This window comes from Mangifera indica, chromosome 20 (assembly GCF_011075055.1).
Source record: "Mangifera indica cultivar Alphonso chromosome 20, CATAS_Mindica_2.1, whole genome shotgun sequence".
Lineage (NCBI taxonomy): Eukaryota > Viridiplantae > Streptophyta > Magnoliopsida > Sapindales > Anacardiaceae > Mangifera > Mangifera indica.
The window spans coordinates 7,963,016-7,981,960 of record NC_058156.1 but is presented as its reverse complement, the minus strand read 5'-3'; the positions used below and the strand labels follow the sequence as shown (position 1 = coordinate 7,981,960).

At 31.8% G+C, this 18,945-nt stretch overlaps 2 protein-coding genes across 2 annotated transcripts; both read left to right on the top strand.

Moving 5' to 3' along the window:
- Positions 1–1,379: 1,379 nt before the first annotated feature.
- On the top strand, positions 1,380–2,778 carry LOC123204289 (UDP-galactose/UDP-glucose transporter 4-like). Its single transcript, XM_044620899.1, has 3 exons — positions 1,380–1,424; positions 2,330–2,437; positions 2,527–2,778. Exons 1-3 carry the CDS (start codon positions 1,380–1,382, stop codon positions 2,776–2,778), a joined length of 405 nt encoding a protein of 134 aa, XP_044476834.1.
- A 13,256-nt stretch (positions 2,779–16,034) lies between these two features.
- Positions 16,035–17,785, top strand: LOC123204288 (UDP-galactose/UDP-glucose transporter 4-like). The gene is made up of 3 exons (XM_044620898.1): positions 16,035–16,055; positions 16,169–16,240; positions 17,522–17,785. The coding sequence occupies exons 1-3, from the start codon at positions 16,035–16,037 to the stop codon at positions 17,783–17,785; spliced, it is 357 nt and encodes a 118-aa protein (XP_044476833.1).
- Positions 17,786–18,945: the final 1,160 nt, after the last annotated feature.

The following is an 18,945-nucleotide window of genomic DNA, read 5'->3' as shown; positions in this document are numbered from 1 at the left end:
ATTGTTTTACATCATGGTCGTGATGACCTATATGCATATATGGTGATTATTTTAAAAGCATCTATAGCCCCAATATTATCCTAACCAAGGGCATACATAATGTGGTAAGATTATCATTGTGTTAATGACTCTAACAAGAGATAGTGAGATCTCAAGTATCAAAGTTGTTTAGTGACAACTCGGTGCAACAAATGGATGCTTGTTGTCTACATTTTCACTGAATTAAACTATAAGAGAATGTCATATAGATGTTAACCCCAATGTCTATAAAAAAAAATCCTTCACTGGAAAGTGATGGGTGTGATTATTAGATTTGAGATCATTTAAGGATCTTATTTGCCAATTGATCTAGTTTGACACTAGTTTAATATAACTTTTTTAATGTTATCGATATGGTAGTTGTTGGCTATATCAAGAAGTGTGTTATACCTATGATAGATTGATATATAATTCATCACTCCCAGATACAAGATAAGATATCTCATAACACTATTTGATTGACAACTATTACCACTAGATTTTGTAGCCATAATGGGATCAAGTTATTACTCAATTCCAACTTCATTTAGTAATTGCTTCATAAATCAAATGATCAATCATGGATAATATGAAGCAAACACTACTTCTATGCCTTAGTGTTGATGAGATATTAGTTGATGAAATGATTTGATCACATGGTAATTGTATCATTGATAGGTTCATGTTTTTCATAGACTCCATCATTTGAGTGGTCATGACATCTTTCTATAGACCGACCTTCATCAGTGATTAGAGGGTTGATTGATTTATAGATCATTCATGAATTTATTCATTGCTAACATGATAAAAAACCTATGGTAGATCTTTCATTATTACATTGTCTTTGTTAATAACTCTATTTTCCTTTTTGAAGGAATAACAACTTCCATATCTTTGTAGGTATTAGTGTTTGAGCCATGGCCTCATTTATGGGGCAAGATTCTGTTTTATTTCTCATTGCCATTTTTGAAGCTGCCACCACATTTACATTATTTGAAATTCTTTGTATTTTTTTCACACTTGCATTTCACATTTTTATTGTACTGATTCAACATTTTTATATTTTGAATTAAAGATAAAATAACATATAATTATATGATGATACATAACCTCAATACCCAATTAAGTATTCAAAGATGTACATAATTTTTATTAATTGTTTAATACCAACCCTTGAACTCACTCAAAAATATATTCTACCTTAAGTCTAGCAGTTGGGAATAGACCAACTGATTATAACATTACCATTAAACATAAAATATCGTGATGGGTCATGTGAAGTACTTCTTATACCATAAGATATGTGAATTTCCATTATAGTTATTAAAAGGGCACCTAGACAATGCTTTACTCAAGGCAAGATGGCCATAGCCTTGAGTATGGTTAAGGCGACTAATGGTTTAAAGGTGATTGCCTTTAGTGTTTTTTTTATTTTTTATTATGCATTTAGAGAAGCTTTAGTCATTAGAAAAGTGTGCTTTATTATCACCTAGGCTATCCTTGACTAGATTTGAGAGCTACCAACAATTTTTGGACAAATTTCACCACAGTTTTAGGCTTTTAGTAGGTTTTAGGCAGCTTTCAGCCTTATGTTGGCAATTGATAAGGTCTTCGATAAGGTTTGAGGTCTTCAAAGTGATCACCAAAGTGTTCTAAGGTCATCGAAAGGTTGACAATGTATTCTAAGGTCATCAAAGAGGCTATCAATGAGTTCTAAGGTTGTTGGAGAGGTTGATAGAGAGATTTAAGGTCATTGGATAGGTTGTCTTCCACTGCTCTCTTATATAGTTGCCAAAGAGGATTACTCATGAGAACTAGTTGTCGATCTGATCTAAGATTGTTAATAAAGTTGTCAATCAATTTTTTATTGTTGGTGTAGTAAAAAATCTTTTCAAATTTAATGGAAACGGGAATTTTTTTAATGGCCTTTGATAAAAAAGCGACACCTCTGCCTTGCCTTTTTCGCCTAAACAATTGGACCCCTTATCGCCTTTTGCCACTTTTCGCCTTTGACAACTATTATTTCCAAGTTACCTGAAAGTTCCAAGAGACAATGATTCAAGAATTTTACTTTTATCAATTGAGAATGAAAGAACTATGAAACATATCATTTTACCAGTTCCTTATGTCTACTTGTTAATCTCATGTTTGTTACACTGGTGCAATCCATACAATAAGTTATTTTATTTTTCTCTTACTTCGAAATTATTAAATCACATATTAACACCTCAGTTTATATAGGTAATTTTGTATAATTTGTTTGTATATAGTACTACTTTTAAGTTTATTTTCCTTTTCAAATGAATTTCAGCATCCATATGTATATGGGGTTTTAGTATTTGAAGTCATGGCCACATTTGTGAGGCAAGTGTCTGTTTTATCCCTCATCTCCATTTTTGGAGCTGCGACCACTACCATGGTGATTGAAATTTCTCTGCTTCATTCGCACCATTGAAATCTTTTGTATTGTCTCTGCCATGGTTATATTATTTATATATTGGGTTGCAGAGAATAACAGCAAGAAAGGCAGTAACTCTCTTGCTCTCATACTTGATATTTACAAATCCTTTAACTGAGCAACATGGGACTGGGCTCCTGCTCATTGCTATGGGGATTATATTGAAGATGATGCCGGAAAACAAAGCCCCCACTAGGAGTCCGAATTTATATATCATCTCCAATAACGGGAAATCCCCAGCACAAGAAGAGAAAATCTCATCAGAAAATGAAGACGATGACAAGAAAAGACTCTTGGTGTAAATTTTGTGGAGCTCTATCCGTTCTGTTCTTGCATTGCGATTAATATCTTTGCTTTTCAATACATAGAGAAGAAGAGAAAAAATAAAAGCTAAATTTGATGTAAAGTTCTCCATTGAAAATGATAAAGCTTTGTTTTCTTTCAATATTGTGGGAATTTAATTTAATTAGATCAGTTACTTGATTCATACTTATATAATGCATGATGGCTCATTTCATGAACGGTGGTTCGTTTTGTCATGATTTTGTGCTGATAAAATGGAAAGGCAAAGTCACACCGCATGTGAATATGTTTTTATAAGAAAATGTGAAAAGGAAATAGTAATAACCTCTTCTAGATTCAATTCCATGGGATTTACAAAAATTGTAATTAGGTAAATATTTATTATCATACTTTATAACAAGAGAAATTAATTAAGTTAATTATTATGGGGCTATTTTAGTCAAACTATATGCATAAATAACGATATATTATTATATAATTTGATAGTTAAAAATAAAAGATAAACCAATATTCAATCACATGATAACATGTCATTGTTTGTACATAAAAGTTATATATATAGTTTTATCGATTTCAAATAATGTCAAGATTGCCATCTTAAAACATCAAACTTGTATAATCTAAACCATAAACCTAAAACCGTATATTATAAACACTATCCCACAAACCTCAACCCCTAAACCTTTAATTGTACAACATAAATTGTGAGTCTTAAATCGTAAACCATAAGCTATGACCCCTAAATTATGTCATAAGTCATAAACTGTAAATCATAAATCATAAACTGTTAGCATAACCCAAATCATAAATCATAAACATTAGACCCTAACCCAAAACACCAACACTTACACAAAAACCCAAAACTCCAAATCGTAAGTCTTAAATCCTAAACTTTAAACCCTAACACATAGATCTTAAACTTGTAACCATGAACCCCTTACATGCTTTTTCATATAAAGGTTGGGTGGTGATGGAAGCCATGATAGATAGTATATTAGTTTACATGCCTATTTTTAGGGTTTTAGTTGAAAATTAAAGTGTAAAAAAAGGTTTTATTTAAAAAAAATAAACACTTTTATATATCGAATTACCACTATCTTAACTAAAAACTTAAAAAATCATCAATAGTTTCCTAAAAATATTTGTTAAACTTAGAAAAAATTGACGATAATAGCAATACATAATATGAAAGAGTTAAAAACTAACATTTACAACAATCATAGTGATGATAATGAACATGTAGTACAAAATATTAAAAAAAAAACACACACACACAAATTAAGGAACAAGAAACGAATGTAAAAATAAAAAAAAAACAAGTTTCAAAGGTGACTTTTCATTCGTTAACTTTTAGTCCCACGAATATTATTTTATCTATGTTTAAGCATTCTGCAATGCCTGTGGAATAAAAAAGGGAAAGAAAAATAAATCAATCCCATTACAAGATTCCTACAAACATTGCATTATGATTGAAATGTAGAATGTTCAATCTTCACATTCCTTGATAATATTTGTATCTCTATATTTAAGTAGCGTGTAATGCTTGTGGGATCAAATAGGAGCTTAAATCCCAACTAAATTCCATAAGCATTACACAATGATTGAAATATAAAATGAATCTTGTAGTAATTTGCAAGATTTATGTCAAGGTTTTGTGTCCCTTCTTTTAAGGATGTTCCTCTATACTTACTACATTTTCATTTTAGTTATGACATAAATCATGTCTTAAACTTTGTTAGTCCCTTAACAACAATTTTGCATAGTTTTGGCACATCAAAAGACACAATCATCTAAAACTAAATTTGAGACATACGCAGTGATAGAATAAAATGCTCAAAGATTTATAGTGGTTCAAAGCTTCCATATCAAATTCTCTAATGTCTTTTTTTTTTAAGGTAACACCTTGAAGTTCCACTATCAATGTATCCACTAATATACAAGTTTATCATGGGATTACACCCTAGTTTTTTGGGATTCCACCCTTATACATTAGTTGATCTAGGATTTTGCCATTTATAATTGTTTATACGAGATTTCACCCGAGTATTAGGAATAGAGAGATTGTAAGTGTTTTTGCATCTCAACTAGGCTAATTACACAATTGAATATCAAATGTCTCTCAAAAGATACAAGTTTAAGAACACGAAGATACTAAGGGTCAAAGAAATAATGTGAACTTTAGTGAATAAGCTTATATTCCTTTTCTTTTCTTCTGCATCAACTTCTCTAACATATGAATGGCACTTAAGACTTGATTTTGTATTGACTTTGACAAATGACGTAAGCTAACAGTTTGAACTAATAATGAAATCATTGACATTTAAAAGATCTTTGAATTTGTTCTACATAGAATGAAGTATGGGCATTTTGTTCCCAAAACGGGCATTCCTAACCAAATTCTTCTAAATTCCTAAAAATCAAATTAATTGATCTAAATTTCAATAGATATATCTTTTTGTCTACATATGCTTGGCATAGGTGTTTGTCTTCTTAAAACAGGCATCTTATTCTTTGTCAAGTTTATCCAATTTTAAGAAAAATGAGTGATGACCATTGGAAATGCCTGTGTATGGCATTATGCAAATTCAGTTTATATTTGAATCTTTGTTGCTTTTTAGTGATCTTTATCCTACAAGTAAACGCATGCATTTTTGCTAGGAAAAGAGAAAGGTTTTGAGAATGATTTCCAAGCTTTATTTTTGCAATTTCAATGAGGGTTTTTGGCAATGGAGATAATGGCAATCATTGAGAGAAAAGAGGTTGTTGATCATCCTCAACTTGCTACATTTGGGAGAGAAGTCAGTATAAACTCCCTCTTCCTTTATGAATTAAGCCATAAGTTATGGTGAATTGAGGATAGTTCTCTTCTGCTAATAATCATGTATAGTTTAATGTTATCGATGTTATATACAGTTTTGTTATGAGTTTAATTGAGACATTTTTTTTATATGTAATTATGTGTTACCATGATTTGTTGTTGTGATCAGTTTTAATTAGTGTATAAGATGCCTATGATAATGATGGATTTGTGAAGGGATGATGAATATTTGTGGTAGAAATGGTGAAGTATGTCACTGTCATATGCTTTCATCGTGAAAATATGTTTATGTGAATTATACACTAATATACATGAACTATAGATGACCTTTTATGCATAAAATTGTAATTAAGACAAGATAATTTGTTGGGCAAAGAAAAACCTTCGTAAAGAGTAGGTTAGGGTGTGAAATAGGTGTTTTCGACATTTTAGACTCGACACACAATCGTGTAGTATGAGACACACACTCATGTGCATAACGTCTATAATTTAGCTTAGGTTTTCTAATGAGTTGACGACTGTTGGATCTCGTTGACCATTGAGTGGTCAACTAGGGCACGAAGCTTACCCTTGAATGACTTTTGCACAACCATGATGCAAATCATGAAATTATACCTTAAAAATGTTATGTGGTTATCTTGTGTTGAATTCATGCTGCCGAATTTGCTACTAAAATTTTGTTAATTTGTTGTTGAATTTTTGTACTAAATTGTTGTTGCTAATTTGTCACTATTGAAGAATATTTTGTTGTTGAATTTTTACTATTGTTTGTTCCTATTTCTAGATTTGTTGTTGCAATTTATTGCTAAATTATTGTTGTTACTTTTCATTCATTTGCAATTATTTCACATAATTTACTCCTTGATTGGCTATCTAAATTTTAGTTTTGGTTTATTTCAAATTTAATTGTTTGTAGGCTATACATAGCCAAGTATGTTAAGTATAAGCAAGTTATAATTTCCAGTTTTACTTTAATAGAGAGATTCTGATTATTTTATTTTATTGTGAAATTGTGAAGTGTTTACATCAGTTTGGTATTAGAGCCCTCATCTTATGACTATTACTAAAAATGGAAGTTTAGACACCATGTCATCAAACCCAAACCAAGAATCAACCAAATTACAACAATAGATCACATAATTAGCTTAATCCTTGGAGCAACTCGCAAGCCGACTAGATGAGATGCATGAATGACATGTGCAAGAGAAGGCAAAAATGTGAGATCAAGGACGATGCACCCCAAACCAAAAAGTACCCAAAGAATATGAAGAAGAAGATTAGGTGGCTGATGGATACCATTAGAGTCAACAAAAAGGCAACAAGATACATTACTAACAACTTCTTAATGTATTGACTAAGAGGATGAAGGTGGACATTCCAGATTTTTATGGCAAAGTAGAACCAAATCCCTTTGAAGATAGGTTTACTGCCATTGAAGAATATTTTTATTAGTTTGTTGTCTTAGTTCATCAAAAAGTTAGATACGTAAGAATAAAGCTTAAAGGGCATGCAAGAGATTAGTAAGGAAGTATGGAGGAACAAATACGACATACTAGACAACTAGCTATGTCAAATTAGGAAGAAATGAAAAAGTGAATGAAAGAAAAATATTTGTCAATTGATTACGAGCAATTGATGTTTGAAGACATGCTATAACTAAGGCAAGATTTGATAACTATTGACTAATATATTGATCGATTTCATGAACTCACCATTTGTAGCAAAATTATAGAGATAAAGCAACAAACCCTAGTATGTTACCATACAGGACTATGACATGACATTCCTAAGGAGATGAAAATTGCTTGATTAATTAACGTTCAAAAAGTTTACCAACTAGCATTATGAATTGAGAAGTAATTGGGAACTGCAGAAGGAAGGAAGTTGTTTTCCACTAATCCTATATTGAGACATTTTGTGAATCCATCATCTCAATGACTACCAATTAAAAATGAACCACCAAAGGGTGGTTTAACAAGTGAGTAGAGGGGAAAAGCAAAGGTGACAAATGAAAGACCACATTACTATAAGTGCAAAGGTTTTGGGCATTTTATGGTGGTATCTCCTACTTAAGATAAAAAGCTAGCATATATTTGTGAAAAGGACATAATGTTGATGGAAACAATGGAAGATGCCAAAAAGAAGAAAGTAGAAAGAATCATGGACGAAGAACATTTAGAAGCCACAAACTTACCAATTATGTTATTCATTATTTGTTGATTGGACAAAATAAGGTGATTGAGTATAGCTATGAGTGGCATTGAATTAATATTTTTCGCACTTGACTAGAGCATGGTGCTTAAGCTCTTAATGTCATAATTGATAATGGAAGCGACATGCACGTTATTACTATAAATGTGGTTAAATGATTGGGATTGAAACTAAGAAGCACCCTACTCCTTATAGCATTAGTTAGGTCAATGAGACAAATTCAGTTCCAATAAAGTCGTGATACCTAGCGAAATTTTCACTAGAAAAGGCGTATACTAATGAAGCTTGGTGTGATATAATTCCTATGACTGTCTATCATATGTTGTTAGGACATCTTTGGCTATATGATCGATGAGTTACCTATTATGGGTACCCTAATACTTACTCTTTTTTTTTTAATAGAAACAAATTGGTCTATTTATGCCAAAGACAAAGAATTTTTCCATACTTACTAAGTACCAATTTAATTGTGTCATACATAAGGAGAGCATGGTAATTTTAGTAATGAGTCATGAAGCCAAAATAGAAGATGGGCATATTCCTTAAGAACTTACAAGTATTTTAGGAGAATTTTTTGACATCATGCCAAATGAATTACTAAAGCTACTTTTTCTAATGTGTGATATCCAACATGCAACTTTGCCTAACTTACCACACTATTGTATAAATCCTACTAAACATGAAGAGATTAATCAACAGGTTCAAGAATTATTGGACTAAGGTTTTATTCGACAAAGTCTTAGTCCTTGTGTTATTTTGACCTTGCTTATACAAAAAAAAAATGGTTATTGGCGAATGTGTGTTGATAGTAGGGCAATTAAAAAAATTACAGTCAAATATCATTTTCTTATTACTTGATGATATGTTGGATTTATTAAGTAGAGTGTGTATCTTTACAAAAATTGATCTTTGGAGTGGTTATCACCAAATTTGCAACCATTCTAATGATAAGCAGAAAATTACATTTAAGACAAAAGATAGGTTTTACAAATGGTAAGTTATGCCCTTTAGCTTAACTAATGCCCCCAACACATTTATGCATGTCATTACACAAGCACGTAAGCCATTCCTAAGTAAATTTGTGGTTGTTTACTTTAATGACATTCTAATATTCATTTGATGTTTACAAGAATATCTCTACGACTTGAAGCAAGTATTGACAACATTGAAAAACCAACTTTTCATCAATAAAAGCTAATGTTCTTTCATGAAGTTGAAAGCCAATTTCTTGGGTTTCATGATCTCTAACCAAAGAGTTGATGTCAATCTTGCGAAGGCACGTGTTGTCCAAAATTAGCTTACTTTTTAGACTCGTTTAGACATACAAAATTTCCATAGGTTGGACACATTTTGTTAATGCTTTATCTGTGGCTTTAGCTCTATTATGGCTCTAATTACAGAGTGTTTGAAAGCCAAAAATTTCATGAGCAGAAGTGGTAAATGAGACAAGCTTTAGTATTAAGACTACCAAATTTTTTAAAGATTTTTTAGTTAACCTGTGATGTTTCAAATATTGGAATTAAAGGCATGTATTACTAAGCTAAGAAGGCCATCCAATCATCTTTGAATTTGAATTTGTAATATGTCACACATATGGAACAAGAAATAAAGCAGTTGACACATTTTGTAGGAGGCCACATTTGTTGCAAATTTCATTGGCTCAAATTATACGATTTGACGACATTAAATCAAAATATGCTGGAGATGAAGATTTTGGTGTTATGTGGTCTAATTTATCCAATAATCAAGTGACAACAAGAGGTGAATATTCACTGTAGCATGGTTATTTATTCCATGGTATAAGACTGTGTAGCCCTCGTAGCTCTTTTCATGAATTTGTCATTGAAGAACTTTGTGGTGGTGGATTAGTAGGACATTTAAGACATGAAAAACCCATGTCCTTGTTGTTGATTACTAGCCAAGGTTGCGCAAAGATGTTCAAAAAAGTGGTGGATCATTGTAGAATTTTTCAAGTTAATAAAGGAACGACGCAAAATGCAAGGTTATATACTTCATTGCCTATCCCAGAAAGACGATGGCCAAATATAAACATAGATTTTGTCTTGGGTTTACCTAAACTCAAAGAAAAAATTATTCTATTATGATAATTGCATATTGATTCCCCAAGATGTCTCACTTCATCCCTTATCATGAGACATATAATGTTTCAAAATTATTAGTTTGTTTATGTAAGAAGTGGTTCAATTGCATGGTGTACCAATTACTAGTCTTTGACAGAGACATCAACTTCATCAGTTATTTCTGAAAAACATTATAGGTCAAAATGGGAACAGAACTTTTATTTTCTAGTGTCTTTCATCCTCAGATAAATGGCCAAATCGAGGTGACAAACCAAAGTTTATTATGCTAAAAAAATTGTTTTTTGAAAAATTTTATTTTCTAAAAAATTTTGTTTTCCAAGTGACACTTCTATTTTTTGAAAATTTTGTTATGTTGCCTTGTCTTGAATTATATAATGAGTTGGGATTTAGTGCTATTACAAACAGAGTTTGCCTTCAACAACTCCGTCAATCATACAATAGGATGCATTCCTTTTGAAATAGTCCAAGATTTTTTGCCCTTGGATTGAATTGGGCTTGAATCCTCTACCGATTCCTACTAAACCAAGTGAAGCAATGTTAGATTGTGCTAATTATATGCATGACATTCATGATGAAATACGACATCAAATTATTCTTCGAATAGAGTCTTATGCAAGCAATGTCAATGCATAACACATTAACAAGTAGTTTGGAGGAGATATTGTACTTATTTATCTTTGAACAAAGCATTTTGCTTCTAACACTTATAATAAATTGCATACTAGGAGAGCAGGTCCACTTAAAGTTGTCAAGAAGTTAGGTCTGAGTGCCTATGTCATTGACTTCCTTGCAGAATATGATTTCAATCTAGTTTTCAATATCGCCAATTTGACAGAATTTTAGTGGGAATATGGATGATACTACATCACTAAAAGATTTTTTAGTGAATGCCATTATTCATGTCTCTCTAAGCACTGACACTCGCAATGAAGTTGTATCAATTCTCAATCGATAATTTTTCACAACATGTTAAGGAGGCTATTACAAATTCTTGGTAAAGTGGAAGAATCATCTAAACTCTGATTTTGCATGGTTGTAAGTAGCACAACTACAATGTTTACATCCAAATTTATTTGCTTCACATGTTGCTCAAAACTTGTAAAAGTCAAGTTTTTCAAGAGGGAAAACAATCGATGCAAATCATGAAATTATACCTTTAAAATGTTATGTGGTTATCTAGTGTTGAATTTGTTACTAAAATTTTGTAAATTTATTGTTGATGTCTATTGTTGAAGTGTTGTTGCTAATTTGTTGCCACTAAAGAATATTTTGTTATTGAATTTATGTTGTTGTTTAGTCTTATTTCTAGTTGATTTGTTGTTGTAGCTTGTTGTTGAATTATTTTTTTTGTTACTTTTCATTCATTTGCAATTATTTCACATAATTTACTCCTTGATTGGTTGTCTAAATTTTAGTTTTGGTTTATTTCAATTTTAATTATTTGTAGGATATATATATAGCCAAGCGATTTTCAATATAAGCAAGTATTAAATATAGAGAGATTCCATTTGAATAAAGATTTTGTGAGTTATTTTTTTCTTTCATTGTGAAATGTTTATATTAGATCTTGTGTGAAGTGAAATGACTAAATTACCCCTAAGAGGTAGAGTGGTTGAGATGAGTTTAAGTTTGAAAATTATGCTAAGTGTTTAAAAGAAAACCACACTCATGTTGGCTAGAGACACACCCCCTCCCCCCCCCCCCCCCCCTCCCACTTCAGTGTATGAGTGGTTTTATTTACACAGGGAGAGCCCACAAGAAGAGAAGGTTATGCGTGATTTATCAAGTTAACACGCCCGTGCATATGGCTTAGTAAAGATAGACCCTTGAAGGGATAATTATGTCTAATACACAAGGAAAGTACATACTTATGTATCCTAGGTGGAATGCTCATGTATGAATGGTAGAAGAAAGAGAGAAAAGGCAAACTAGGCTAAAGGTTTATGGGTCATCCTAAGAGACAATATAAAAATCTTGGGTATGTAGTAATACCTAATATGCCCAAGAGATGAGACATTAAAAAGGCATAAGATATGATTAAGATGAAAGCTAAGTCAAGCCAGATATAACATGGGGCTTGAGATGCATGTATGCTAGATATCTTAGGATCGTTATGAAAGGACATCGTGAACACATTCTCCCTACATCGCCCATAGTGGGGCATATTTGTAGTAGAAGACTATATTCACAGTAAGCTATTTGCCTATAGTAAAGCCCAATTAAGATCATGTTTAGGTGCAGTGGATTAACAAGTGCTCACATGATCAACGTGTCGAATCCCTATATTTGATCCAGTTCAATCGGTCTAATATACAACTATAAGACATATCTTCTAGATGATGACACTTTCACAGATAGCTAATATGGTCACACCCAATAGGTAGCCTAGAGTGGTTTCTTAGTAATCAAACGGGACACAGTCGACCCTAGAGATCATATGGTCATGCTAGTTAGGAATCTGGGAAACAATTTCTTAGTGACCAAAAAGGCTTTTAGTTTGATATGAGAGTTATTATACATAGCTTAGAGGTTTCTGAGAGCAATATGAGTACAATTATAAGACATAAAACCTAGTACCATCCTAAAGGGAGTTTAAAGATAAACTTTAGATGACAAAATTAGTATTGGTCGAGCTAAGGGCATTCTGGAAAATTAGTAAAAGTTCCCTTTGACCTTTAACCCCAAAGGGATAGCTTGAGTGGTAATAAAAGAGATTTCATGTACAAGAGGGCATGAGTTCAAATCTCCCTTGGCAACATATCAAGATCAAATTTTTTACTTACTTGGTTCAAAGGTTGTGGGGTTGATCACTATACTTAGGGTTTGTCCTACTTGATGTTATTAGTTTCGATCTAATGTGGCAGTTTGATGGGTGTCGAATCGACCAAAAATAAAATTTTCTACTCTCTCAATGAAAACTTGTAGATAGGGCAAGTAGAGTCGTATCCACAGAGATTGGGTTATTTATCTGAAATCTAACAAAATAAGCAAGAGGGATTTTGTTGTTTCAAATCCTATGAATAAAAATAAATAAATTAATTTAAAATTAAATAATCAAAGTAATCAGAAAACTAGATTGAAACAATAATAAGACGAGTTCTAGCCAAGTAATTCAGGTATGGTTCAATTCAATTGATCATCGATAAAAAGATTAATTTTTCCTTTTAAATAAACTGGTTATGAAACATCGAGATGCTCATTGTTCTGTTTTTCCTTAGGTGTTGGTAATTAAGAAACGTTCTTTAATTACTTCTCTTGTTTTCCAATCAGTTCTAAATACGATCTTAGAATTTAAATTGAAAACAGAATTAAGAATTAGAAAAGCCACCGATTATAATCAACAAAACATAGACGTTGTTTTTGTTTAAATTAGATTAACCTATTCCACTAACATACAATAATTATTCTACTTCACCAAGCATGCTAGTCAGCCACTTATGATTAAACCATCAAACAATTGCGGATTCAATAATTTAATCTAGCAAAGTTGTTTTTAATCCAAAATAAATAAGACGTCTCCTATTTAATTGAACAAGACAACAATAAATAAAATCAGGAATAAATTAAATATTTAAAAGAAAAGAACGGGTAAAGAAGATCTCACAATCGTCGTAGAATCATGATCCTGATTACTCGACTAAAGAAAAGAGTTAGCCACTCATGTTTATGTTCATGGCTTCCCAGAAAATAAAAATAAAAATCTTATCCTAATTGAAAAAAAACTGGCGAAGGGTTGTGGCTGTGTTTCTTTCTGAAAGAAAAAAATGCAAAAAAAAACAAAAAACCCTAAAATAAAGAGCAATTGTCCTTTTTATAGTGTCAGGTCTGCTTCAATCATTGAGAAATATTTTTGTTTCAAATATCATCCAAAGGACCTGAACTTCCTCTAATTGTCAATTAAGTCTTCAACTGTGAATTTCTTAATAAATAGCGCGATTCTCTCCTTTCCACAATCAGCCATCTCCTATGTATTTTGTCGTCATTCTGTCTTGATACGTGATAACTCTAAATTCCTTTTATTTTGCATCTTTTCTCAGAATAATGCAATTAATGCCCAATTTCCGAAAACAAGCAATTAATTGAATAATTAACGAATTAAATATCACAAATTAAGGAAATTAAATACCGAAAAATATGGAATTTCACACACTAACACAGTTCAGCTCAGGTGGAGTTCCTCGTTATCAAAAAAGAAATTAGTAAAAGTTAGTAGTAGAATCTCTTACTTATTAAGTGTTTTATCATTCACTCCTTTACTTTCATGTGTATAGATACTAGTGATCGTAATGTCTATAGGATGAGCGTCAGTCAGAGGGTATAGTAGTAAGGGACATTTATGTCATTCATGATTTTATCAGTTTATGTATTCAGTTTTGTCTTTATGTTTTGGCTACACACATTATGTTGACATTGTTTTTGTGTTGAGGACATCTTTTGTAACGCTTTTGACTATTACATTTTCGAAAATGGTATTTTTTGTAATTTTTACCTAATTGATGAATAATGTTTTATTCAAGTTTTATATGATTTATTTATGGCTTAAAAATGTATGTATGCTCAAATAGTCTAATTAGTAACATCTTCCTCTAAAAGGCAGTACTTTTGGAATGACGTGTTTTACAATCATTTTGGATGCTATTGTATTCATGCATATACTTTTTGTATAAGATGTATGATGTTTATCTATCAATAGAATGACTTTTCTTCAACTTTTTTTAACATATGCATTTATGTATGAGATAAATGTCCTTAGAATGATGTAATAGTAATAAAGGGATCAACATATATCTTGATCGTGAGGACTCTACATACACATATGATGACTATTTTAGAAACATTTGTAACCTCATTATTATCCTAACCAAGAGCATAAATAATGTGGTGAAACTATCATTGATCAGTCGCTAACTATCGAAAATTTAAACTCTTATCCATAAGTTGTTAAAATTAATAAAAATAGTTAACTCCAACGTAAAATCGCCATTTAACTAATAATATATTAAAAATAATAAAACATTATCCATTTCCCCTTTAGGTTTAGAAAACTAGCAATTCCTCCCTAGGATTAAACTTTGAAATCTTACATTTTTCTCCTAGAGTTTAGGGTTTTTCTCCCTCCCCTTTTCTAGCATCATAACAGATTGATTTCTCTCTCCCTTTCCTTTTTCGGTGTCTTTCCAATGTCTTCCCCCTCAGTGAATTGTCTTCGTCTGGTGACGAAGACTCTCCCTCTCTTTTTCTAGCACCTTTCTGGTGTCCTCCCCTATTGTGAATTGTCTTTGTCACTGGACAAAGATGTCAACTTTGTCTGAGGATAAAGACGACATCTTCATCACCGAATGAGGTAGCAAAGATGATTAGTCTTCATCGGATGAAGACAATTCACAGTACAGGGGAAGACACTGGAGAGGCACTAGAAAAGTGGAGTGAAAGCGAAGCTGGCAGGTTCCAACCCCAAAAAAATGGGAGAGAAATCCTAAGAGGGAAATGTAAGATTTTGAAGTTTAATCCTAAGAGAAATTGTTAGTTTTCTAAACCAAGGGGGAACGGATAATGTTATATTATTTTTAATATATTACTAATTAAATGAATATTTTAACCCTAGAGTTAACTATTTCTGTTAATTTTAATAGTTCATGAGTGAGAGTTTGGAATTTCAATAGCTAATGAGTGAGACATTGAGTTTGCATCGATCCTTGGGTGTGAATTAGTCATTTGGCCTTTTCTAATCTACCAAAATTTTAAGCGTTAGAAAGAGTTATCAGATAAGATGTCACAAATGCAAATGGCAGCAATCTACTAATTTCATTTTGAAAAATTTGGTTCAGTTGTGCTATAACTACTAACTAGCCTCAGAGCTAACAACTCTTTACAGGAAATGCTTGCTACTCATAAACATTATGAATAACAACTCTATATATTAGTTCCGAAAATTTGATTAAAAACAATTTTATTATAAATTATTGATCATCAGAGAAGTGAACCAAAAAGCCTATGGTTTTTCTTTAAAAGAAACTTCTGAGCTTATTGGCATGTGAATTCTAATGGTATACCATAAAAAAGATGCGGTGCGTAAAAATATTAATTCCTCCATGTTCTTCGTTCAGATTGAATCCATGCGTACATGAGTCCCTACACAACACAGGTAGGTGATCCTCAACATTTATTTATGTGTGCATCAATGCAATATGTAATGAGGAATAAATTTTCTCTTTTTCTTGTTATTGATTTTCTTTTTAATCACATTTATTATGACAGATGGAGATGTTGTTTTGTTCAACAGTAGTCGGGTTGCCTTTCTTTGTTGCACCAATGATTCTAACTGGAGAGGTCTGGAATTCATGTTCACAAGTAAAGAACTATATGCCTTTTTCAATTGTTTCTTTTTACTTTTTCTCGAGCAAGTTATCTCCGTGTGAATTTATAATAAAGGTATGGGAGTGAGCTCATAGATAACGTGCCTGCAATGCCCACCTAAACAATTTTTTTTCTAGAAAAGGGTCAATGATCTGTTTGAATGTCCCCTTCGTTAGCAAAAGACCAATGTTTTGTGTAATCAGTTTTAAGTACCCAATTAGATACTCAAATTTGATTGAATAATTTTAAATTAATTATATGATTATATATCATCTAGAACTCAATAAAGCACTCAAAACTGTATGTATATAGTTTTAGGCCAAAGGACTTATTTCCACCCAAAGTTTACTTTTTTCCTAAGTTTCTATCCATTTACTTTCACCCACCCATCTGCTAGAGCTAGATTTGAGCCGAGCCGAACTCGGCACGGTTCAAATATGGGCGGCTCGAGTTCGGTTCGAGCTCGACTAAGACCGGGTCGTTTCAGGCTCGAGTTCGGCTGGACTCGTTTTTCGTCATCAAAACGACATCGTTTTTAATATATATTGGTCAAAACGACGTCATTTTGTATAAAAAATTTAAAAAAAAAATCTACCGAACTAGCTCGAGCTCGGCCAAGCCCAGCTCGTTTCGGGCTCGATAGAGTCGAGCTCGAGCTAGCTCGGCTCAAGTCCAGCCCTACCATTTGTTAATTAATTTTTGTTGTTATTGTAAGGGATAAATATTTATTTTGAAATTTTATCCCTATTCCAAACCTTAGTTTTGAAAACTAACTATTTCCTGCCAACATAATTTTAAAAAGTTACATTTTCACCCTCACCATCTAGGGTTCTTGAGGTTTCCATATTTTAAGATTAACAATCACTCCCTCAATGTTCAAAACATTTCAAAATTTACTCTTTTTCCAACAACCGTTCTCTCCGGCAATTCCCTTTGATATGTCGTCAACTCTACCATTGGTAAGCTCTTTGCCTCCTCAGTGTTTCACGATGCATCTTCATATACATCATTTGAAATCCTCTGTATTGTTTCACACCTTTTTATTGTACTAATTGCATTCCTGAATAATAATGGCTTTGAAAGCTACCTAGATTTAAAACATTATTAAAATTACGCAAGGTATCCTTTTTAGTGGATATTTCAAGTAGATGGTGAAGGTTATATTATTTATGAGTAGTATTGTGTGCACAAACTTGTACAAAAACAATGATATGTCATCATATGATTGAGTATTGTTTTTATCTCTTATTTAAGATCACTCAATCTATTGCTCTGTTAAGTGCAGATAACAACAAGAAGAAAGGCAGAAACTCTGTTGCTCTCATACTTGATATTTACGAAGCCTTAACTGAACAACATGGAACCAGGCTGCTACTCATTGCTATGAGGATTATATTGAAGATGATGCTGAAAACCCCTCTAGGACTCCGAACTCATATATCATCTCCAATAACAGGAAATCCCCACTACAACTCATCAAAATATGAAGAGACTGATAAGAAAAGACCCCTGCTGTAAATTCAAGGGAGCTCTATCTGTTATGTTCTTGCATTTCGATTAATATCTTTGCTTTTCTATTCATAGAGAAGAGAAAGAATAAAAGCTATATGTGATGTAAAGTTCTCCATTGAAAATGATAAAGTTTTCTTTTCTTTCAATATTGTGGGAATTTAATTTAGTTATATCAGTTACTTGAATCATGCTTATATAATGCATGATGGCTCATTTCAAGAAAATAAAATAGGAAGGCTAAGTCACTCAGCATGCGAATGCTGTTGCGTGTAAGATTTCTGGGGCGGTTGTAGCAATAATCTCTTTTGGATATAATTCCTTGGGATAAGCAAAAATTGTAATTAGGTAAATATTTATTAACAAATATATAAGAAGGGAAATTAATTAAATTAATCATTATAGGTCCATTTTAACCAATCCACTATTTGTTATACGAATGTAACCAAATATCTCAAATAATGTCGAGATAACATTTTAGATTGAAACATCAAACTTATATAACTTAAACCATAAACCATAAACCCTATATCATAAACTTCAACCTCTAAACCTTTAACTATAAACCATAAAACATAAATTGTAAACCTTAAACTAGGACGCCTAAATCATGTTATAAGCCATAAATCATAAACAATAAATTGTTAGCATAAAACTCTAATACATAAATCATAAACACTAGATCTTAAACCTGAAACAGCAACTCTTTACATAGTATATCCTAAAACCTAAACTCTAAAATGTAAACTTAAACCCCAAACTCGAAACCTTAAGCTTTAAATCTTAAACTCTAATCCATAGACTTTCAATTTGTAACTGTAAACCATGAACCCTTTACATCCATTTTTATATAAAGCTCGGGTAGTGAAGGAAGCCATAATAGATAGTGTGTCAGTTTACAAGCTAAATAACTTATTTCTAGGGTTTTATTCTAAAAATAAAGTGTATAAAAATAGTTTTATTTCAAAAAATCAATACCTTTATATATCGAATTATCACTCTTTTAACTAAAAACATAAAATCAGCGATAGTTTCTTACAAATGTTTGTCAAACTTAGAAAAAAGGAACAATTATAACAATACGTAAATCAAGAATATAAAAAAAAAAATTTGGTAACAAGAAATCCTATTCAAATCGGACCACTGTACAAGATTGAATCAACCACACT